We start from the raw sequence: 25,776 nt of genomic DNA on the forward strand, positions 1-25,776 counted from the left end.
GTTTTCCCCTCTACCGTCACCCTTGCCTTGTGTGTGAGAACCTGAATGGAGTTTGTCACAATTCCTGAGTTCAGTCGTTCGCTGGCTCCTGTCACTTCCCTTTACCTTAACCTATTAAGTCAAATTCAAGATTTTCCCCTTTCCCTAAACTTGCCCTTTCTCAAATTTCTGTCATTTCATTCATGCCATGGCTTACTATACTATAAAGGGAAACTTAATAGTATAAATGGCAGTGATGTTTCATTCCTCAACAAGTTTAACACCTTTTATAAACACTTGGAAAGGGAGAATAATACTACACGTGTGTGATTTCCCCAGGGCCCCAGACAGTTCTGGGAACTCTGTCACAGAGCCTCTTGAGAGTGAATCCTCGTAACCCGTCTTAGACCCCGATGGTGTGTTAGAGTGGATTCTTTTTGGGTAGATGATTTGTTAACACTTAAATGACTTTGGCCACCAGACTTCTATTTTAACTGTTTGACAAAGGACTGTAGATTGAGTCCACCACAATGGGCTTCCTAAAAGGTGTAAATACCAGATGCTTCTGGTGCTTGATGCTGTAGTTTTGAAGGCAGTATCACCTATACATTATAAATATTAATTGTATGAATTGTCTTCTATGTTAGCACGGGAAATGCCAAATAAATGTATTGTAGACTTAACTTACATTCCTAAAGGCTGTAGATACCAACCCAGACATGTTGGCATCAGGAGGAAAGGATGGTGAGAGGTTTTGTATGTAGCTTCAATAGGAAGCATTGTCTATGCATTGTCTGTGACTTTTTAAGTAGCGATTGCCTTTGTGTTTAGCATATAAATATCGAGCCCACATTTTAGCTAGCAGACCTTTCTGCGGAAAGCGTCTCCGTCCATTAAGATGCCTGCTGTACCTTGTTGTGTCGAGTAAAGAAGCTGCTTTGTATCTACCAGTGACTCTGTCCCTCCGGTAATTTCATCCACGCTACAACAGGTGTACGTGGCTGGGTACTGAAAATCTGTGCCGACCAATTGGCTGGAATGTTCAAGGACATCTTCAGCCTCTCACTGTTGTGGCCTGAGGGTCCCACCTGCTTCAGTCATCCCACTAAGATCAGGGTGAGTTGCCTCAGTGTATATTAGCTGGCAGCACTCTCGTCAGCAGTAATAGAACACAGCACAGGACCAGGACCAGGCCCTTTGGCCCACAACCAACTAAATTAATAATCAAATGGTCAACTAAACTAATCCCTCATGTATTCACAATGTCCATAATCTTCCAGTTCCTCACATTCATGTGCCTATCTTATCATCTCTTAAAAGAAATTATATTTTGGCTTCTACCACCACCCTAGTTAGTGCATCCAGGCACCCAACATTCTGTGTTGTGAAAAAAATATTGCCCCTTGCATCGCCTTTGAAATTACCCCTTCTCATCTTAAGTGCTTGCTCTCTGTATTAGACATTTTGAACCTGGGAAAAAAGATGGTATCTGTCTACTCTATTTTGCCTGTCATGATCTTATGAACCTCTGTCAGATCTCCCCTCAGTCTCCCTGCTCCAGAGAAAACAACCCATGTTTATCCAACTTCTTGTTATAGCACGAATTGTTATAGCTGGAAAAGAGCCAGTAGTATCATGAAAGATCCCACCCATCCTGCTCATGGACTGTTTGTCCCACTCTCATCAGGGAAGAGGCTACATAGCATCCACACTAGGACCACCAGACACAAAAACAGTTACTTTCCCCGATCAGTAAGGCTGATCAACCCTTCCAGCCACTAACTCACCTCTCCACACCTCCAACCACTGCTACATTATCATTTCCTGTCAGTCATCTTATGTACAGACACTCCTGTGCCTAGCATCACTTTTTGGACATACAATGTCCGTAAGTTATCTTGTGCATTTATATTTATTGTGCTTTTTTAAAAAAAAATTACTATCATTATCTTATTGTTTTATTTTGTGCTGTATTGATCTGGAGTAACAATTATTTCGTTCTCCTTTACACTTGTGTACTGGAAATGACAAACAATCTTCAAACTTGAATGCCTGTATTCTTCTACTTCTACTCCCTCTCCAAAATCTTGACATCCTTCTTGTAATAGGAGACCAGGCCTGTATGGAATACACCAGATATGGCCTAACTAAAGTTTTATAAAGCTCCAGTGTAACTTCCTCACTTTTGAACTCACTGCCTCAACTAAAAAAGGCAAGCATGCCATACGTCTTCTTAACCACCCTATCAACCTGTACAGCCACTCTCAGGGAGCTTTGAACTTGGACCCAAATATCCAAATACATCAACAATATAAAGGGTCTTGCCCTTAGCTGTGTACTGTCTCTGTATATTTGGCCAAACAAGGTGCAACACTTCATGTTTGGCCCAGTTAAACTTCATCTGCCATTTCTCCACCCATACCTACAACAGATCTATAACCTGCTGTATTAATTACCATCCATCTGTGCTATCCACAACACCATTAATCTTCATTTCATCTGCAAATTTACTAACCCACTCATCTAATTTTCATCCAGGTCATTTATAGCCCCTTTGACCACTACCCTCTGTCTTCTGAGGCCAAGCCAGTTCTGAATTTCACCATTGATTCCATGCATCTTAATCTTCTGAATGAGCCTCCCGTGAGGGACCTTGTCAGCCGCCTTACTTAAATCCAGGTAGACAACATCCACTGCTCTACCTTCATCAATCACCCTCATCACCTCGACAAAAAACTCAATCAAGTTAGTAAGACATCACTTACCCTGTACAAATGCCATGCTGGCTCTTCCAAATTAGGCCATGGTTTTCCAAATGCTCATAAATTCTGCTTCCCTTCTTGAATAATGGAGAGGCATTAGCTTCTTGCCAGTCCTTTTGGCTAGAGGGGATACAAGGATATTGGTCAAAACCCCAACGGTCTCTTCACTTGCCCCTCAATAGTCCTGGTGTATATCCCATCAGGCCCTGTGGACATATCCACCTTAATGTTCCTTAAGACACCCAGTACTACCTCCCCTTTTACTTCAAAATGCCCTAGCAGATTAATACGCTCGGCACTGATCTCCCTATCCTCTACATATTTCTCCTTGATAAATAATGATGTAAAGTGCTCATTAAAGACCTTGCCCACATTCTGTGCATCAAAGCAAATGTTCCCCCATATCTTCATGATCCTACTCTCTCCCTAGTTGTCCTCTTTATCATAATATATGTGTACAATGTGGGATTCTCTTTAATCCTACTTGCCAAAGACTTTTCTTCACCTCCCACCGGACTTTGCTAATTTTTTTCTTGAGTTCTTTTCTGGTTTCTTTATAATCCTTGAGGGCTCTGCTTGATTCTAGCTTCCTAAGCTTGACATACTCTTAGTTTTTCTTCTTGACTAAATCCATCAGCTCCCTTGACATCCAAGGTTCTCTTACCTGACTGTCCTTGTCTGACTGGAACCTATAGTACCTGAAATGTAATCTGTTGAGTTGGTCTCTAAATGCCCTCCACATGTTGGATGTGGATTTGCTCAGAAATAACCGTTCCTACTTAACGGTCCCTAGTTCCTGCCTAATACTCTTGTAGTTTGTTCTGCTGCACTTTCATCCTCCCCTGCAAGGTCCATACGTATCCTTAGTTATAGATATCTTAAAATTTAAGGGGTTGTGGTCACTGTTCCCAACTGCTCATTCACTGATTGGTCCTTCACCCAACCAGGCTCGTGACCAGATCAAGTGCAGTAATTAAGTTCTCCAAGAGGTTGCTTATGGTTAGAATTATGGTTAAGCCCTGCCCAAATAAGGACTTGGACATAGTGATATTTGCCTACTGTTGCAACGTGTTTGCAGTGGATGCAATCTCACTTGCTCTCCACTCTGCTTTGGAGCACCGAGACAACAGCAGCGCATGTGACAGGCTACTGTTTATTGATTACAGCTCAGTGTACAATACCATTATCTCCTCCGTATTAATCAATAAACTTCTAAACCTAGGCCTCTGTACCTCCCTCTGCAGTGGATCCATGATTTACTCATGGGAACTTATGGCTGGTACAGATCAGAGGTAATATCTACTCTGCGCTGGCAGTCAACACGAGCACTTGAAGAATGCACATTTAGCCCACTGCTCAACTCTCTACTCTCATGAGTGTGTGGCTAAACAGGACTTAAGCTCCGTCTATAAATTCATTGACATCAGTGTTCATAGAATCGCGGATGGTGACAAGAAGATGTGCAAGAATTAGAGTAGCTGGTTATGTCAAGTCCAATGGAACATCTGTCACTTAACCACCTCATTTATTCTGTCCAGTAGAGAGATAAATTATTGATGACAGGTAATATTTGAGAACCTTGTTTGCAGTGCTTGAAGAGAGAGAGTACTGTCACCACAGTGGCATAGTCATTGGAACCAATGCCTCAGTTCCAACAATATTGAACTCTGTTACTCAGTTTATGAACTTTGCACATTTTTACCTTCAATTGGGTGCTCCAGTTCTCTCCCATGCAGGTTGGTATGTTAATTGGCCATTGTCAATCAGGCCTGGTGCACAGGTGAATAGTAGTCTGATGGATCTGTAAGGAAAATGTAATGGATGCTTGATGGATGGTGGAGACTCATTGGTTGGAAGAACAACAGGAATTCTGCAGATGCTGGAAATTCAAGCAACACACATAAAAGTTACTGGTGAACACAGCAGGCCAGGCAGCATCTGTAGGAAGAGGTGCAGTCGACGTTTCAGGCCGAGTCCCTTCGTCAGGACTAACTGAAGGAAGAGTGAGTAAGGGATTTGAAAGTAGGAGGGGGAGGGGGAGATCCAAAATGATAGGAGAAGACAGGAGGGGGAGGGATGGAGCCAAGAGCTGGACAGGTGATTGGCAAAAGGGATACGAGAGGATCATGGGACAGGAGGTCCAGGAAGAAAGACAGGGGGTGGGGGGGGGAGGACCCAGAGGATGGGTAAGGGGTATATTCAGAGGGACAGAGGGAGAAAAAGGAGAGTGAGAGAAAGAATGTGTGTATAAAAATAAGTAACAGATGGGGTACAAGGGGGAGGTGGGGCATTAGCGGAAGTTAGAGAAGTCGATGTTCATGCCATCAGGTTGGAGGCTACCCAGACGGAATATAAGGTGTTGTTCCTCCAACCTGAGTGTGGCTTCATCTTTACAGTAGAGAAGGCCGTGGATAGACATGTCAGAATGGGAATGGGATGTGGAATTAAAATGTGTGGCCACTGGGAGATCCTGCTTTCTCTGGCGGACAGAGCGTAGATGTTCAGCAAAGCAAGACCAGTCTGCGTCGGGTCTCGCCAATATATAAAAAAGGCCACATTGGGAGCACCGGACGCAGTATATCACCCCAGCCGACTCACAGGTGAAGTGTTGCCTCAGGTGAACTGTTTGGGGCCCTGAATGGTGGTAAGGGAGGAAGTGTAAGGGCATGTGTAGCAGTTGTTCCGCTTACACGGATAAGTGCCAGGAGGGAGATCAGTGGGGAGGGATGGGGGTGACGAATGGACAAGGGAGTTGCGTAGGGAGTGATCCCTGCGGAATGCAGGGGGGGGAGGGAAAGATGTGCTTAGTGGTGAGATCCCGTTGGAGGTGGCGGAAGTTACGGAGAATAATATGTTGGACCCGGAGGCTGGTGGGATGGTAGGTGAGGACAAGGGGAACCCTATTCCTAGTGGGGTGGTGGGAGGATGGAGTGAGAGCAGATGTACGTGAAATGGGGGAGATGCGTTTAAGAGCAGAGTTTATAGTGGAGGAAGGGAAGCCCCTTTCTTTAAAAAAGGAAGACATCTCCCTCGTCCTAGAATGAAAAGCCTCATCCTGAGAGCAGATGCGGCGGAGACGGAGGAATTGCGAGAAGGGGATGGCGTTTTTGCAAGAGACAGGATGAGAAGAGGAATAGTCCAGATAGCTGTGAGAGTCAGTAGGCTTATAGTAGACATCAGTGGATAAGCTGTCTCCAGAGACAGAGACAGAAAGATCTAGAAAGGGGAGGGAGGTGTTGGAAATGGACCAGGTAAACTTGAGGGCAGGGTGAAAGTTGGAGGCAAAGTTAATAAAGTCAACGAGCTCTGCATGCGTGCAGGAAGCAGTGCCAATGCAGTCGTCGATGTAGCGAAGGAAAAGTGTGGGACAGATACCAGAATAGGCACGGAACATAGATCGTTCCACAAAGCCAACAAAAAGGCAGGTATAGCTAGGACCCATACGGGTGCCCATAGCTACACCTTTAGTTTGGAGGAAGTGGGAGGAGCCAAAGGAGAAATTATTAAGAGTAAGGACTAATTCCGCTAGACGGAGCAGAGTAGTGGTAGAAGGGAACTGATTAGGTCTGGAATCCAAAAAGAAGCGTAGAACTTTGAGTCTATTCCTCTTCTCACCCTGTCTCTTGCAAAAATGCCATCCCCTTCTCGCAATTCCTCCGTCTCCGCCGCATCTGCTCTCAGGACGAGGCTTTTCATTCCAGGACGAGGGAGATGTTCTCTTTTTTAAAGAAAGGGGCTTGGAAGAGCTTGGTTTCCATGGAGTTTGACTGTGACTGTTTGAAAGATACTTTAATACCATTTTTTCTCAAGGGTGAACCTCAGAATGAGGTTTATTATCACTAACGTAGTGTTTTTTTGTTCTGTGCCAGCAGTGCAGTGCATAAAATAGATGATAAATTCCAGTAAGAAATATATAAAATAGGAAAAATTGGTGTAAGAGGAGAGCAAGAATGGTAAGGATTCATTGTTCATGAATCTGATGTTGGAAGGAAAGAAGCTGTTCCTAAAACAATGAGTATGTATCTTCAGGCTCCTGTATCCCTTCTCTGATAGTAGCAAAGGGAAGAGGGCATGTCCCAAGTAGTGGGGGTCCTTAACGATGGATGCTGCCTTTTGAGGCATCACCTTTTGAAGAAGTTCTCTTTGGGGAGGCTGGTGCCCATGATGGAATTGGCAATTTACCATGTGTCTGCTACAGCCACCCAGTGAAGGTGTCAAAGGTGGTGCGTTGTTCAGCTAATGGTGCAAATGGCTGCCTTCAATGTTTTTCTTATAATTTGCAAGACCTTATTGGACATGACTAATGTAGAATACTGCAAGTCTGGTTCACTAGTTCATTGGAGAGATCGGCGGCGGGGGTGCTACATAGTCTCAGTTGTTACTAGGACTAGGCACCTGTTGTAGCCGCCCGTCGGAGGAAACACCAGAGGCGGTGTGAGAGAGAGCAGAGGCGCAGTGGGCATGCTGGAGTATGTGCTTGTTTGGGGGATTGTCTCCTCCTGTTGGTCACCCTCCACTATTCACTTGGTCGGAGGTGCACTGGATTGCCTTCATCTGTGGCTGTATCAGCGCTTGATGAGGAACTGTTATGTGCTTGTTCTTGCAGAAACATGGCTCCAGGACAACATCCCATGCACACATCAAATCTTCAGGCCATGACACTCATTGACTCTATGCTTTTCCGCTGTCTGTGACTGTTAACGCTGTGTTTTGCACCTTGTCCCCGGCTGTTTTGTTTGGCTTTATTCATGAATATGGCTGAATGATAATTAAACTGGATCTTGGCCTTTCTTTGAACTGCCATTGCGCAGTTAGAAACTTGATGCAAAATATTTTTGCTCCTTGCCTATTCATGCAGGTCATCTATTTAAGAAAACATGCATTTGAAGTCTTTGCTTGTGTTCTTGAAGAAAGGTTTTAACATGTGAAGGTGTAACCCAGCAAATACTTTCAGCTTTGTTATTTAGTTTTCATTGTTTAACTTCTGCTAGTCTGTACTCAGTACAGCATAGGAGAAATTGGAAAACTAATGTCAGATTTTATTCTTCCTGGTTAATGTAGTTATTGAAGAACAATCTTTAACAGTAAATTAAGATCACAAACACGAGGAAATCTGCAGATGCCGGAATTTCAAGCAACACACAAAAAGTGCTGGTGAACGCAGCAGGCCAGGCAGCATCCATAGGAAGAGGTACAGTCAACATTTCGGGCTGAGACCCTTCGTCAGGACTAACTGAAAGAAGAGATAGTAAGAGATTTGAAAGTGTGAGGGGGAGATCCAAAATGATAGGAGAAGACAAGAGGGGGAGGGATGGAGCTAAGAGCTGGAAAGTTGATTGGCAAAAGGTGATGAGGCTGGAGAAGGGAGAGGATCATGGGACGGGAGGCCTAGGGAGAAAGAAAGGGGGAGGGGGGGAAGCCCAGAGGATGGGCAAGGAGTATAGTGAGAGGGGTGGGGGGGGAGAGAGAGGGAGGGAGAAAATAAATAAATAACCACATTGCTTTTTGTAACTGAGCCAACTCTACTGTAACAGGGTGAAATGTATTGATGCAGTAGATTCCAAGCAAATATTTGTTTTTTTGTGAATTAAGGGCAGCTGAAACTCAAATTATAAGAATGGATCCTGGTTCATTACCTTAGTAAATTTAACAAAATGCATAATTTTTTTGGGTATTGAGTTCAGAAAAGAGAAAAATGAGAGTTAGCAGTTTGACACTGTTCACATGGATGCCAAATTAACGTGGCATTGAGTTGAGAGGCAATATCCATTATAAATCCAAAGAAGGACAGACTCATGCCAGGCAGCATCCATGGAGATGAACAAAGATTCAACGTTTTGGCCTGTGACCCTTCCTCAGGACTGGAAAAGAAGGGGGATGAAGCCAGAATCCTCAGGAGTGAAGAGAGTGAGCAGTTTCAAGTTCCTGGGTGTCAAGATCTCCGAGGACCTAACCTGATCCCAACATATTGATGCAGATATAAAGAAGGCAAGACAGCGTCTGTACTTCATTAAGAGTTTGAAGAGATATTTGGTATGTTAACAAAAACACTCAAAAATTTCTATTGATGCAACGTGAAGGGCATTCTGACAGGCTGCATCACTGTCTGGTATGGGGGAGGGGGCTACTGCGCAGGACCGAAAGAAGCTGCAGAGGATCATAAATTTAGTCGGATCCATCTTTCGTACTAGCCTACAAAGTACCTAGAACATCTTCAAGTAACAAATTCTCAGAAAGGCAGTGTCCATTAGTAAGGACTCCCTGCACCCAGGGCATGCCCTTTTCTCACTGTTACCATCAGGTAGGAGGTACAGAAGCCTGAAGGCACACACTCAGCGATTCAGGAACAGCTTCTTCCCCTCTGCCATTTGATCCCTACGTGGACATTGATCCTGTGAACATTACCTCACTTTTTAAATATATATTATTTTTGTTTTTGCATGATTCTTCATCTATTCATTACATGTATACTGTAATTGATTTACTTTATTATTATTTAAAAATATATTTATTTATTTCTCCTCTTCTATATCATGTACAGTGTTGAACTGCTGCTGTTAAATTAACAAATTTCATGACACATGCTAGTAATAATAAACCTGATTCTGAGAATAAGAAAGTGGAGGGAGGGGGAGGAGGACATGCTGGAAGGTGATAGGTAAAGCCAGGTGGGTGGGGGAGGGAGGGGTGAAGTAAGAAGCTGGGAGGTAAGTGGAAAAGGCTGAAGAAGGAATCTGATAGAAGAGGAGAGTGGATATAATATCCATTATAATTGAATAGCCTGTAATTTACTGAAGTATTAGGTGACTGCCTATTTCCATGGACATATTAGAGAAGATCAGAATGTGATGGAATAGGAAGAAACTTTAATTCTTGTGAAAAGAAAAGCAGAATAAATTGGTTCATCTTAGAGTAGCCTAATATTGTAATGTTTTGCTGTTTTATATTTTTATGCAAAATAAGTACATTGCTGCAGATTTCTTTACCACAAGCACGTCTAAACTTGGAGTGAACTGTGTCGCCTTGCTTTCTGGTGCAGTACAGCGAGCCCACAATGTTCAGCAGAACAATAAAACCATTAGCAGGAGCAGCAAAGCAAGCAGCCACACACTTACAGACAGGCATTCCTCCAAACCCAGGACAGACCGCTTCTGGGCCTCCTCTGAGCTTCAGTCCTTGACCTTCAGTTCACTCGCAGGCTGGCAGATGTTGGACCTCTGACCTCTGGACAGGATGGCCCAGGGGGCTTCGACCATCCAGCCTCTACCTATGGCCCTGTTGACTTCGGTCTTCAGCCTTTTGCTTTGCCAATCTCTGGGTGTTGACTCCAGGACTTAATGATCACAGCTCTGACCTTTGGGCCTCGACCCCAGGACTCGCCAGTCTCAAATTTGACCTACTTGTCTATTTCTGAACCTTTGACCCTGGTGACCTCATGACTGCCGCCCATATGGACCTCAGACCTGGCGATCACTGGTCTCCATTCTCAGTGCTGGCCAACCCAACCTCCGTGATTCGCATGATGTACTTGGGATGGTGACTAAAAGCTCAAAGTAGATTTGAAGAAAACATCAAACAATGCAAAATAATCTCTGAAATGTAAGGAGGTAATTTTAGACTCTGGCACATTGGCAGCTTGAAGATAGGGCCAGCAAATAGTAAGCAGCAATTATTGGACACCGCAGGTAAACTGACGACAAGTTGAGAAAAGGGTTAAAACGTTCAAAGTTGGACAGTAATACAGGCTTTCGTTTATGTTATGTTTTCAAACTTCCAAACACTTTCCATACAGTTTTTCAATAGAACAATGGATGTCAAGGTGAAGGTGTGTTAATAATAAAGAATCACCATTGAGTATGATGCTGCAGAAATACTAGAGGTGGTTAGAGTTGAGACAATTTGCAGTACTTTCAGAAAGTCATCATTGTGCCGTCTTGTTTGACATGGGTGATCCTGGTCTTGTGACCATGATTGTTGTTGGCAAGTTTTTCTACAGAAGTGGTTTTGCCATTGCCACTTTCTGGGCAGTGTCTTTACAAGATGGGTGACCCCATCTGCTATTGATACGCTTCAGAGATTGTCTGCCTGGCGTCAGTGGTCGCATAACCAGGACTTGTGATATGCACCGGCTGCTCATACGACCATCCACCACCTGCTCCATGTCTTCATGTGACCCTGACTGGGGGCTGAACTGGTGCTGCACCTTGCCCAAGCATGAACTGCAGGGTAGCGGAGAGGAGTCCTTGTATCTCCTTCGGTGAAGATGTAGCTCCGCCTGCTACCTACGGGGGTGGGGGGAGATTTATACTTTTACTGGAGAGTGTATTGACTGGCTGCATCTCAGCCTATTATGGGTACACCAGTGCTGTTGATAATGGATGCTGCTTTTCTGCAACTGCATTTCATGTCGATGTGCTCAATGGTGGGGAGGGCCTTACCCGTGATGGGCTGGGCCACTTCCACTACTTTTTGCAGGATTTTCCATTCAAGAGCATTGGTGTATCCCCAGGACATGCTGTCTTCTTGCTGCTGCCATTAGGAACCATGTACAAAGCCTCAGGATTCACACCACCAAGTTAAGGAACAGTTACTCAGGAAGTTAGTCCCTGCTAAATGGGCACTGTGGTTTGGCCGAGGAGTATCCATCTGTGTTGTTTTGCTGTGAGTGTAATTATGCTAAAATGTGTAGCTTTAAACATCTTTAACTTTCCAAATCCTGATTAATGCTATAGCAACGTTTAAGAGAACTGAAGTACTCTAAATATTTTGATGTATGAAAACGCTTCACTGTCTCTTTGCTGTACACCAGCCACATTGGTAAAGCAACAAATGGCTTAAAACTTTGTCCTGGACTTCCAGTAAGATGGTGGCATGTTCGACCACAGCTGCTTCTATGGGTCCAACCAAAGGTGTTACTGTCTTTTTTTAAATGTATTTTTTGCGATAGCAAAATCCTGCTGGACATTAAAAAGTTGAGACACTGCAGGTATGCCGTTGTTGGCGGAGAAACTGAAGGAGTTGGACTTGTAGCGGATCACCCTGATGTCTGTGACAGAGAGGCATTGGAGGAGTCAGTGCGTGAAGGCGGTGTGCAGTTTAACAGTGAGTGATCATCTTAGTCGCTTTTTTTCTGATCACAACACCATATTGGACGTTGTTAATGTGGAGTGCTGTAATCCGATTCACTGATTTATTGGTGGACATCGGGGTGGATGGTGGGGGGAGTTGTGTGGCTTCGGTCACAGTGAGAACTAGGCCTCAGGCTGCAGTGCTGCCTGCTTACAGCTGCTCAGGAGAGAGCTAGGGTTGCCAACTGTCCCGTATTAGCCAGGACATCCCGTATATTGGGCTAAATTGGTTTGTCCCATATGGGACCGCCCTTGTCCCGTATTTCCCCCGCTGAGGTAGTGCGTTCCTATGAAACCATTCGTAAGCGGAAAATGGCGTAAAGCGCAGAAGCAACTACCATTAATTTAAATGGGAAAAATTTTTGAGCGTTCCCAGACCCAAAATATAACCTACCAAATCATACCAATAACACACAAAACCTAAAATAACACTAACATATAGTAAAAGCAGGAATGATATGGTAAATACATAGCCTATGTAAAGTAGAAATAATGTATGTACAGTATATCAGAATCAGGGAGATTAAGCCAAAACTGATTTGTAGAAAAAAATCGGCATGTACACGTATGCGCACGTCATGCATGTGCAAGGCTTCATGGTAGTCTTTCTCAGGGTAAACACAAGTGTCCCATATTTGACTGCTACTTTTGTCCCTTATTTGGGAGTGAGAAAGCTGGCAACCCCAGAGAGAGCCTTTGGAGTCGGTGGGAGTTGGTGCGGTGTGGCATCCAAGCTGGAGTTGGTGCTGCTCTCCTGTATTTGCTCAGCAGAGGACAGGCTGCATTGTGGTGGACTGCAGACTGCTGCAACGTTCATGGGACTCGGGGCCTTGGACAGTTTTTAATGGGACTGTACTTTACAGCTATCTTATGTGCTTGGTCTTGTATGTGCCGGTGTGTGTGACTGTTGGTACAGGGTTTTTCACCTTGACCTTGGAGTAATGCTGTTTTGTTTGGCTGTATTCATGGATATTCATGTATGGGTGAATGACAGTTAAACCTGAACATAAATGGAGCAGAACAGAGAATTTGCCAACCTGAAGTCCTCCAATGAACTTTATTGTGGTGGTATTTTAAACGCTTGATTACATTCCTACCACTCAAATGCATCATGACAGACAATTTAAGATAAATGCTTACCATTTGTGTTGCCATCGGTGGCGGTTTCAAATTGAAACACATTAAGCACACTGACTTTTTAGTGCTCTTCACTGCTGACTGACTTCGAGCAAAGCTGGGTATTCAAGCAGCTGTTAATGATTACATGAGGCATTTGAATAGCGAACTTAGGTAAAGTTTCAAGTCACCTGTTTGAGGCTGTGTAATCGCTCTGCTGTAAACTTCTATAATTGTTTGCAGTGGAAATAACCTCTCAAAACTGTTAAATCAGTCAGCTTTCCAGTGTATGGGCAATGTTCGCATGTGGCATGGTTTATGCTGTAGCTTGAGCAATTGTAAGAGCCACTTGGAAAGCAGTCCCATCATAAATCTGCCTGCAAAGTAATGTATCTCTGTACAAACTCGTATGTCTCAGGTGGGTTAATATTCAACTGAAATGTTCTTCGGATATGACTTGAATATTTCTGATTTTGAGAGCCAGACAGCTTTTGGCATTTATTTGCTCAAATACTATTTACTGTCGCCAAAGAGCTAGGTCTAAGACTACCGAATATAAAAGAAAAAGAACTTTCTGAAGGCATAAATATTTTATCCATTTCTCATCTACACCTATGAAAGGGTTGAAATAGTTATGATTAAATCTGTCGGAATTACCATTTTTAAATTGTGTTAATATATTTGAAATGCAAAATGAAGTTCAGTTCTCGAATACTAGAACTTAAGGTTAATTTCAAAAATTCAAAGTCAATGGCATGAAAAATGTTGCTAAATTATCGCATTACAATTTGTTGGAGGAAAGATAATGAAAAATGACTCCTGATTTCAACTTGTAGGTGTATTACAGCTCTTCCAGATGATTTTAAACTATTAGGGAATCTTTTTTTATTTAGTTTAACGGAAATGCACATTGAGCTAAGGAGCCAAATTACTTTAATTTTCTCTCCATCATTTTAAACTATCGATGTTATCTTTTCAGGTAACACCCAGTACTAAATGTAAAAGCTACATTTAAATTGACCATTGTATTGCTGAGATCATGGAGGACAATACTAACACTTAAAAAATTTTTGGGCAAACAACAGGAATTCTGCAGATGCTGGAAATTCAAGCAACACACATCAAAGTTGCTGGTGAACACAGCAGGCCAGGCAGCATCTCTAGGAAGAGGTGCAGTCGACGTTTCAGGCCGAGTCCCTTCGTCAGGACTAACTGAAGGAAGAGTGAGTAAGGGATTTGAAAGTTGGAGGGGGAGGGGGAGATGTAAAATGATAGAAGACAGGAGGGGGAGGGATGGAGCCAAGAGCTGGACAGGTGATTGGCAAAAGGGATACGAGAGGATCATGGGACAGGAGGACCGGGAAGAAAGAAAAGGGGGGGTAGACCCAGAGGATGGGCAAGGGGTATATTCAGAGGGACAGAGGGAGAAAAAGGAGAGTGAGAGAAAGGAGAGTGAGAGAAAGAATGTGTGTATAAAAATAAGTACCAGAAGGGGTACGAGGTGGGGCCTAGTGGAAGTTAGAGAAGTCAATGTTCATGCCATCAGGTTGGAGGCTACCCAGACGGAATATAAGGTGTTGTTCCTCCAACCTGAGTGTGGCTTCATCTTTACAGTAGAGGAGGCCGTGGATAGACATGTCAGAATGGGAATGGGATGTGGAATTAAAATGTGTGGCCACTGGGAGATACTGCTTTCTCTGGCGGACAGAGCGTAGATGTTCAGCAAAGCGGTCTCCCAGTCTGCGTCAGGTCTCGCCAATATATAAAAGGCCACATCGGGAGCACCGGGCGCAGTATATCACCCCAGCCGACTCACAGGTGAAGTGTTGCCTCACCTGGAAGGACTGTTTGGGGCCCTGAATGGTGGTAAGGGAGGAGGTGTAAGGGCATGTGTAGCACTTGTTCCGCTTACACGGATAAGTGCCAGGAGGGAGATCAGTGGGGAGGGATGGGGGGACGAATGGACAAGGGAGTTGGGTAGGGAGCGATCCCTGCGGAATGCAGAGAGAGGGGAGGAGGGAAAGATGTGCTTAGTGGTGGGATCCCATTGGAGGTGGCGGAAGTTACGGAGAATAATATGTTGGACCCGGAGGCTGGTGGGGTGGTAGGTGAGGACCAGGGGACCCCTATTCCTAGTGGGGTGGCGGGAGGATGGAGTGAGAGCAGATGTACGTGAAATGGGGGAGATGCGTTTAAGAGCAGAGTTGATAGTGGAGGAAGGGAAGCCCCTTTCTTTAAAAAATGAAGACATCTCCCTCGTCCTAGAATGAAAAGCCTCATCCTGAAAGAAGAAGCCACATTCAGGTTGGAGGAACAACACCTTATATTCTGTCTGGGTAGCCTCCAACCTGATGGCATGAACATCGACTTCTCTAACTTCCGCTAGGCCCCACCTCCCCCTCGTACCCCTTCTGTTACTTATTTTTATGCACACATTCTTTCTCTCACTCTCTTTTTTCTCCCTCGGTCCCTCTGAATATACCCCTTGCCCATCCTCTGGGTCCCCCCCCTTGTCTTTCTTCCCGGACCTCCTGTCCCATGATCCTCTCGTATCCCTTTTGCCTATCACCTGTCCAGCTCTTGGCTCCATCCCTCCCTCTCCTGTCTTCTCCTATCATTTTGGATCTCCCCCTCCCCCTCCAACTTTCAAATCCCTTACTCACTCTTCCTTCAGTTAGTCCTGACGAAGGGTCTCGGCCCGAAACGTCGACTGCACCTCTTCCTAAAAACTTTTGGACCAGTTTTCGTTAAAAAATTTGGATACTCCATTATTATATTTTGAGTTGAACAAATACAGTTGCATGAGGCGTCAGGAATTTTCTATACATCAGTTGATCTTCCATAAGCTTTTGCCATAACGGTATATGGTTAAAATACTCTTATTTGGAAGGCATGAAAACCAGATCCATGAATTACCATAAAACTGTGGGATGGCATTCACAGAATATTTTAAAACTTTTTTTTGATAAAGCAATGGTTTGGTTCCTGATTGCTGCCTTTCATTATTCAACCATTACTTATCTGTACCAGATATTGTGTTCCAAATTTTAACCATTCTGGTGGGGGCAGTAATAATTTTTTTCTCTCATGTTATCTCTGATATCAGTAACCATAAATTTGTGCTGTCTGCTTATTGAACCTTTAAACAGCCTTCTTATTTTCTAAACATTTTTATCGAAATACTGCTAAAGAGAGCACTTCTATTTTATTCTGTGTCAATTCCTATCTGAAATTTGCCATCACTTGCAAATTATTTTAGTAAGTGTCCTTTGTACTGTTACTAAAACAGGTGTCCTTCCTAAGGATAGTTTGGAAAGGTAGTTGCAATTCTGCTCAGGCCAATTTAGTTTTCTGTGTCTACAAGTTTATAACTGTCTTTTGTACACTGTGCTTCAAATGATCAATTCAAGATTCCATATATTTTTAACAGCTTTGTTATTGATTTTCCCTAGTCTTAATACCAAAAGTGACCACCTTGTATCTTACCGAGTGAAATTCTATCTGCCCTGTGTCTGCTATTCCAGCAGTCTATGCTTTTGTGGTTCTGTTATGGACCGGTATTCTAGTGGCTTGAAGGTTAGGAAATACATGCTTAATGACAGCAGTAGAATTAAAATCTTATTCATTTAAATTTCCAGATTGTCTTAAAAATCCTTCTACTTCATTAATATGTCTTTGGAGAAGAAATTTGCTCTTTTTAAGCAGCCCGATCTTTGTGTGATTTTAGACAAACAGAAATGTGTTTGACTCTTAACCGACTTCATTGGATAATGTGCTGCAGTAAGCTGCAATGGAAGTGCAGTGAAAGGCATTCAATACCATTATCCCCTCAGAACCAATCAATAGGCTTCAAGACAGAGGCCTTGTGCAAATGGATCTTCGATTTCCTCACTTGCAGATCCCAGTCAGTTCTGATTGACAACAATGTCTCCACGATCTCATTCAGCAATGGGCTGTGTGTATAGCCCCCTGCTCTACTCACTTTATACTTATGAATGTGAGGCTAGACACAACTCCAGTGCCATATTTAAGTTTGCTAATGACACTGCTGTCGTTTGCTGAATCAAAGATGGTGACAAATCAGCATAAAGGAGGGAGATTGAAAATCTGGCTGAGTGGCGCCAAAACAACAAACTCTCACTTAATGTCAACGAGGCCAAGGGGCTTATTGTTGACTTCAGGAGGAGGAAACTGGAGTTCAGTGAGCCAGTCTTTATTGGGGGATCAGAGGTAGAGAGGGTCAACAATTTTTAAAGGTCCTTGGTATTATCATTTCGGAGGATCTGTCCTGGGTCTGGCACCTAAGAAAGCATGGCGGTGCCTCTACTTCCTTAAGAGTTTGTGAGGATTGGATGTGACATCTAAAACTTATTTAGATATGTTCTGGAGAATATGGAAACTCCAAGTCCTTGAATGGAAAACCCTACAAAAAGTAGTGATTACGGCCCAGTCTATCATGGGTAAAGCCCTCCCCACTAATGAGCACATTCACACAGATTGCTGTCACAGGAAAGCAGCATCTATCATCAAGGATGCCCAGCATCCAGGCCATGCTTTCTTCTCGCTGCACCATTGGGAAAAAGGTACAGGAGCCTCAGGACTCACACCACCTGGTTCAGGAGCAGTCAACTATCAGACTCTTGGCATCACTGGGGATAACTTCACTCTACTTTCCTGCCCCACCATTGAAACGTTGCCACAACTTATGGTCTCAGTTTCAAGGACTTTTCATCTCACGTTCTTGACATTTTTTGCTTATTTATTTATTATTATTGTTTCTATAGCATTTGCATAATTTGTTGCCTTTTGCACCTTGGCTTGTCCATCTTGTTGGGTGTGGCCTTTCACTGATTCTGTTATGTTTCTTGGATTTACTGAGTATACTTCCATGAAAACAGATCTCAGGGTTGTATATACGATGACATTTGTGTACTTTAATAATAAATTTACTTTGAACTTCAGTATAACACAATCTGATGGATCCTCGGCATTGAAATAGGCAAAGATGGATCCTGACACTTGCAAATTTCTGCAGAAGTACTGTGCAAACATTCTAACTGGTTGTATTACAGTCTGGTATGGGTGGGCTATTACACAGGCTCAGTAAAAGCTACAGGCAGTTGCATACTCAGCCATCTCCATTATGGGCTCTAGCCTCCCCAGCGTGTATTGCAATGTTTTGCTGCTGCAAGACATCAAATTTCACGAGTTATGCCAGTGATGTTAAATCTGATTTGGATTCTAACCAATCATGAGCACCCTGGGACTTGTTCCAAAATTGCAGTACAGCAACATTGTTTAAAAAGTCATGTCATATATTTTTCTTATCATTGTCTGTGTGTCCATTCTGTGCCAGGGGTTAAGGTTGAGAGGGAGGAGTCTGGCAGTATTCATGAACTTTCTTGGCACCAAGCCAAACATGAGCAAAGAGTTTGCAGTTGGCTGCTTACTGCCTTCCCTCAACCAAGAACTCTATGTTCAGTCCCCTCTGGGGTGGATAAAGCACAATGGAAAGCCAGGTCCATTGGCTAAGCCGGGTAGATCCAGAAGAATGAAGCTGTATAACTTTGTGGAATAAAAAGCCAGTATTTATTTTTTTTACCTCATTCTGGAGATCTCAGCATGCAAGATTGAGACAGAAGAAACTGCTGATGCTGGAATCTAGAGCAAAAAAAAAGAACTGCTGGAGGAACTTAGCATGTCAAGCGGAATCTGTAGAGAGTAACGGGCTGTTATGCAACCAGCCAGGATACTCTCCAATACACGTCAATAGAAGTTTGTCCAAGTTTTTGATGACATGCAAGATCTGCGCGAACATCTGAGAAAGTGGAGGTGCACTTTTTTTTTTAATGGCACCAATGTTCTGGTCCCAGGACAGAAGCTCTAATATGATAATGCCAAGGAATTGAAAGTTACTGACCATTTCCACCCCGATCCCCAAATGAGGACTAATCCCCTAATCTCTACCTCTGACCCCCTAAGGAGGAGCCATCAGACTCCAGAACCACCATGAATAACTTCAGCTCTGAACTGATTTCACAACGTATGAACTCACTTTCAAGGACTCTACAACTTGTGCTTTCAGCATTGTTAATTTATTTTATTATTATTATTATTAATTTGCTTTATTTGCTGTTTGTTTTTTGCACATTGGCTGTCAGTCTTTGTGTGTAGTTTTTCATAAATTATATTGTATTTCTTTGCTGTGAATGCCTGCAAGAAAATTAATCTCAAGGTAGTACATGGTGACATATGTACTTTGATAATAAATTTACTTTGAACTTTGATGTTATGGTTGAGGTGCTTCCATCTGGACCTACACTTAACCTGAAATATCTGCCATTTTCCTTCATTGATACTGCATAACCTACTGAGTTTCAACAGTTTGTTTTTGACTTTATGCAAGTTGGGTGGTACTACCGCCATGCTAAATGGCATAAATTCAGAATACATTCTGCAGATCCAAAACTGAATAAAAAGAAAAGATGGGCTACAGTTAATGTGGATCATTCCTGCCTGAGAAGTGACTTGAGTACGTTCCAATTTGACTACCAGCACAATAGGCCCACAGTAGGTGCCATCTTATTGGCTCTTCACTTATATCTGCACAGCAAAGATGTATACATCATGATGCTCTGTATTGACTACAGCTCAGCATTCAATGCTATCATCCCCTCAAAGCTAAACAGTAAGCTTCAAGACCTTAGGCTCAATACCTCCTGCTGCAATTGGATCCTGGATTTCCTCAGTTGTTCCCAGTCAGTTTGGATTGTTGTCAGCATCTCCACAGTCTCCAGCAGCACAGATGCACCACAAGGCTGTGTGCTTAGCACCATGCTGTAAGCGCTTTATACTAATGACTTTGTGGCTAAATACAGCTCCAATGCCATATTTAAGTTTGCTGATGACACCGCTGTTGTAGATCGAATCAAAGGTGGTGATGAATCAGAGTATATGAGGGAGATTGAAAATCTGGCTGAGTGATGCCACAATAACCTCTCACTCAATGTCAGCAAGACTAAGGAGCTGATTATTGACCTCAGGAGGAGGAAACTAGAAATCCATGAAGCAGTCCACACTGGGGGAATAAGAGATGGAGAAGATCAGTAACATTAAATTCCTCGGAGTTATCATGTCAGAGGACCTGCACTGGCCTAGCACTTATGTGTAACTACGAAGAAAGCATGGCAGCACCTCTACTTTCTTGTATGTTTGTAAAGATTCGTCATGGCATCTAAAACTTTGGCAAACTTCTATAGGTGTGTGGTGGAGAGCATTTTGACTGGCCGCATCACAGCCTGGTATGGATACACCAATGCCTTTGAACGGAAAATCATAGAAAAATTAGTGTAACCAGCCTAGGTCATCACAGTAAAACCCTCCCCACCCATTGAGCACATTTACATGGGGCATTGCCACAGGAAAGCAGTGTCTAACATCAGGGTTCCCCACCACCCAAGTCATGCTCTTGTCTCGCTGCTGCCATCAGAAGAAGGTGCAGGAGCCTCAGAACTCACACCACCAGGTTCAGGAACAGTTATTACCCCTCAACCATCAGGCTCTGGAACCAGAGGATGACTTCACTCTGCTATACTTGCCCCATTACCGAACTGTTCCCACAACCTATGAATTCACTTTCAAAGATTCTTCCTCTCATGTTCTTGACTTTTTTCCTTCTTTTTGTATTTGCACAGTTTGTTGTCTTTTGCGCACTAGTTGTCCGCTGTGTTGGTGAGGTCTTTCATTGACTCTAATAGATGTATTGCATGAGCTCACAAGGAAATTAACCTCACTACTGTATATCGTGACATACATGTACTGATAATATATTTACTTTGAACTTTGAGAAATTATATTGGGGAATAAGGGAACTACAGAAATGAAACGGCTATCTTGTGACTTTTTCAAAATTTTTGGAAATAATTGAGAGGTCCATAGTGAGAGAGGAGCTCGAAATAAATTGGTGTGTGAAAACAATTAGCAGAAATTAACAAGTCTGAAGTTCAATAAATCACCGCAATTCCTTGACCAATGTCTGATTTTCAAGAATATGGCTGTGATGATAGATAATACACTAAATTATGAGCTGGAATACACCATTTTGTCCTTGCAACTTCGAATTCCTGCATCTATTGAAAATTTAGTGAACATTCAAAACACTCAGCAGGTCAGGCAGAATTGGTTAGGAGAGAGTCAGCTGCAGTTTAGGATCAAGGGCAGCTTCACCAGACCTGGAAAAATGTGGAAATGCATGTTAATTTACAGATGCAAGACTAGAAAATCAAGGAGGGGACAAAGGTAACGTCTGCAGTAGATGCAGACCAGAGTTGTAAAGGTATCAGGTATATCCACTTATCAAACAGCACCTATTAGAGGAAGAGAGTTTTGAAAACTCATGTCCCTCTCTCTGACAGAAAACTTAACTTCATCTTTGTCTTATTTGCCAACCTCTTAATTTTTTGAGGTAGTGGCTCATTATCTTCTCCACATCCAACCTGTCAAAAATTTTCAGCATTCATTCTGGTCATGTTGTAAGCTTTATGCATATTGGAAAAGTATTTTTAATTGTTTCTCTGAGGCTTTTGGGAAGTGGTGAGAACCAGACCTGCTCATAGCCATCCTTGGAGCAACAAGCTCCCTATCTTCAGCCAATATGTATGAAAAAATGGCTGTATTATTTGGAATGGCGATTGCTAAGAAGTTAATCCTGCAAGTTTGGAAAATAGACTCTGTGCCTACGTATGATCTGTGGCTGAGAGAACTGGCAAATACTTTATATTTGGAGAGACTGAGACTATGTAATGAGGACAGAGGGGACATCTTTGAAAGGATATGGGGCCCTGTATTGGACTTTCTTACGGGGTGAGGACTGAGGTTTTTTGGTGCAGTGCGCCTCTGCTGTGTATGTTTACTTTTGTCTTTATATTTTTCTCCCTTTTGCTGCTCAATATTTAATTTGATTTTGTTACGGTTGTTGCTTTCGTGGGTGTGCTGTATTTTTTTGTAATAAATAAAAATAAATATTTTTTAAAAATTCAGCATTCTTTCAAAGATAAAAGTAAACTTATGTTCAAAATTATGTATGTGTCTCCACATCAAACCTTGAGGTGCATTTTCTTGTGGGCATTCACTGTAAAGCAGTAAAAGAGTTTATACGTTGGAGAATTTGTTTAGAGTTGAGGTGAGGGAAGTTATCCATGCTGGTTCAGGATAATGATGGTTGAAGGGTAATAACTTCTGAAAGTTGGTGGTGTGGTACTTAAGGCTCCTATACTTGCCCGTTGGCAGCTGCGAGAAGAGAGCGTGCCCTGGATGGTGGTGGCCCTTGGTGATGGCTGTACTCCATGTAGATGTGTTCATTGGTGGAGCAGACCTTGCCTGTGATATATTATTGCAGTAAATGTCTAAACTTACCTTCTTCTTGAAAGCCACTCCCCTGTGGGAGGTGGGCATTGGCCTGTGGATTGGCCATTGCAGCCCCTCTGACTCGCTTCCATTTAGCTGATGTTGTCACAGCTCCTCTCTGGTTGCTGTGGACGAGGTAGACAAGGGTGCTGCAGAAACGGTAGACAGTGGAAGTGTGCTGCAGTGCAGAGGGCCTGGGTTTAGTGTTTGTTTTGTCCTGCTGCTTTGGGTGCTCAACTTAGCTAAGTATCTGTAGCCTGAAGTGTTTACTGAATGTTTAGTGTCTGTCTTGTAAATAGTTACTCTACTATCTGGCAATGAATCTCTTCTGTTCCCACTCACTAAGCCCACAAATCTGATTTCCCACAAGCATGTACTGGCTGTGTCCACCATTTTTTATAGGCTTTTCCATTCCTGGGCATTGATGTTTCCATACCAGGCCGTGGTGTAACCGGTCAGGATAATCTCTGCTGTGTATCAATAGACGGGTTTATCAAAATTTTAAGTAACGTGCTGACTCTGTACATGATACTGAATAATTTGTTTAACCAATGCCCATTTCACCCTTCTGAACTCCAGATGAGTTTATCCAGTTTTTTCCTTGTAAGACGGTATGCCCTGTCTAGGTATTGGGCTAGAAATTATTTTTCTTCCAATATATTATTACAGCTTTATACAAATAGGAAAGCCTAGACTGTACACATTGCCTTGGGTGTGATGTTGCTAATAAACTTGTAGAACGAAGCATTGGCTCTCATATTTGTATTTCACTTCCTAGCAATGAAGGATAACGTTTGGTTTTCCTAATTGCTTGCTGTACCTGACTTATTGCTTTCAGCAAGTTGTGGACAGGAACACAAAGATCCCTCTTATTTGTAGATCTCACTTTTAAGGACTTCTTACCACTCCTGTTCTCAGTATTTTATTGCACAGTTTGTCTTCTGCACAGTGGCATTTGTGAGTCTTTGTTGATGTGTAGTTTCTCACAAAGTTCTATTGTATGTTTTCCTGTATATGACTGCAAGAAAATAATTCTCAAGGTAGCATATATGTACTTCAATAATTTACTTTGAAAAGTTTGCAAAGTTCTGTAACTTGTCACAACTGATTTAATGGTTTTTATTTCACCAGCTAAAATGGACAGTATATTTTCTTCCCTACAGCAAAATTGGGGAAAATGCAGGAATCTTTAAGGAACTGTTAACAGGGCACGCAAAAAATGTTATTAGAATTGAACATTGCATGTTCTGTGAAGAAGAAAACATATTTGACAAATTTGTTGCTTTTTTGAGATTGTGATGAGCAGAATTGATCGGTGTTGCTAGAGATTGTTCTCTGACAAGAGACTTAATGGAGTGTATTCTATTGAGTTTACCAGAAGAAGTAATTTCATTAAAGTTATTACTGGGGTTGATGAGGTAGATGAAGCAATTATACTTCCCCTAGCTGGGTTGTTTCGAAACCATGGTACAGGGTTTCAACGTAAGAGATAGGTCATTTAGGTCACTGATAAGAAATCTTATTCACCCAGAAGATAATACATCTTTGACAACTCACTACCTGTAGGATGTCAGTGGTGGCTCAGTCAGTGAGTATATTCCAGATTTTTTTGTTTGGCTATTAAGGCAGCAGTCCCCAACCACCAGGCCATGGACCAGTACCGGGCCGCAAAGTATGTGCTACCGGGCCATGATGAAACGATACGAGTCAGCTGCACCTTTCCTCATTCCCTGTCACGCCCACTGTTTAACTTGAATGCATGCGAGGTCATGACCCATACGTCATTCATGTCAGTGCGGGGAAAAGATCAACCCCTCGAGCTTGCAAATGACGACGGGCTGAAAAGTATGTTTGACATAACATCTCTGCTGGCATTCTGGATCAAAGTCAAGGCTGAATATCCTGAGATAGCCACTAAAGCACTGAAAACATTGCTCCCATTTCCAACATATCTCTGCGAAGCAGTGTTTTCCGCAATGAATGCAACGAAAACTAAATTGCGGAATAGACTGGACATAAGGAACCCCCTTCGAGTATCGCTGTCTCTTATCACCCCTCGGTGGGACCGTGTTGTTGCAGGGAAACAAGCCCAGGGCGCCCACTGATTCAGCGATATTGGTGTGTTGCAATGATTTTATATGTTCGTACGGGGAAAATATGTGCTGTGTGTTTAATATCCAAATGTTACTTAAAATGTTATGATGCCATTGACTTATAAGTGACTTATAATTGAATTATCACTATATTCATGCGAGGAAAACATGCGCTGTGTGTTCAATATCAAATTCGTTAGATAAACACTCTTAGAAATGAAATTGAGTGTATTAGCCACTTATAAGTGACATAGTTGACTTATCACCTATATTCCGGTTGTGATTAACACCCCACCCCCGAACAGAATCGCCAAAAATGATTTGTAGAAAAAAATTGGCATGTACACGCGTACGCACACAGGTGCCCGCGCAAGGCTTCATGGTCCTGGTACTCTTTCTTGGGGTAAACACAACATATGTGACTGCTACTGTTGCCTGTTGGCAACCCTACCTGCCCCCCCCCGGTTGGCCGGTCCGCAAGAATATTGTGAATAATAAACCGGTCTGCGGTGCAAAAAAGGTTGGGGACCCTTGTATTAAGGCACGTAGCATTAACACAGGAATGCAACATTGAATTAAAGGGTCAGCCATGACTTTATTGAATGGTGGAATAGACAAAGGCCAAATGACCTATTCTTCCTTCAAATTTTTTTAAATACACATTCACTTTTAGCTTTATTTTAGTTTAACTAGTCCAAAGTTTAATTCTGAAGTAGACTGATAATTAAATACTGTGTGCAATTCTATTTGAATTGCATCTTTTCAAAATAATATAGCAATCCTAGTACATCAGATGTCAAATCAAGTGATACTTCAACCTACACCCTTCTGAATCAGAGCTGACATTTTGTGTTTCAATATTGATGACAGCGCCTGACAAACCAGAAATAAAAACTGATTACAGTATTTGATCTACAACTATCACAGAATAATGTATGCGATTCTTCATATGCTTGCCTTGTGTAAAGATAAATATATGGAATGGTTTATGAGGTCTTTATTCAGTTCAGATAATGTGCTGACTTATTACATTTATCAATGGTTGATGCTCATAAGCAGAACCTAAAAACTCGCAATTTAGGTGTGATATTTAATTCAGACGTCATATGTCATTGCAGATGTAATTAAAACCCCAGTCACTTGGGAATAATCCCATTACATCCAAACTGGATTTGACAAATGTAGAGTGCACAGGTAGAAAATACTGGGCTAAGTATGTAAGATTCAAATTGAAATGAATTCCTTTAAGTATAATGTGAGCTGATTATACTTTAAATGTGGAGTAAAAGAGAT

At 42.6% G+C, this 25,776-nt stretch overlaps 1 protein-coding gene across 6 annotated transcripts in view; it reads left to right on the forward strand.

Moving 5' to 3' along the window:
- The window catches only part of ptprk (protein tyrosine phosphatase receptor type K), a 687,062-nt gene that overhangs the window by 57,807 nt on the left and 603,479 nt on the right, over nucleotides 1–25,776 (forward strand). The window contains exon 1 of one of the 6 annotated variants that reach the window (XM_072251550.1): nucleotides 13,289–13,403. The exons of the other annotated variants lie outside the window; for them this stretch is intronic. Within the exon in view, the coding sequence (XP_072107651.1) occupies nucleotides 13,373–13,403 (31 nt within the window). The 5' untranslated portion in view covers nucleotides 13,289–13,372. Of the gene's footprint in view, nucleotides 1–13,288; nucleotides 13,404–25,776 lie in introns of those variants that run through there. 6 annotated transcript variants of the gene reach the window in all.

Source organism: Mobula birostris, chromosome 2, assembly GCF_030028105.1.
Source record: "Mobula birostris isolate sMobBir1 chromosome 2, sMobBir1.hap1, whole genome shotgun sequence".
Taxonomy (NCBI): domain Eukaryota; kingdom Metazoa; phylum Chordata; class Chondrichthyes; order Myliobatiformes; family Myliobatidae; genus Mobula; species Mobula birostris.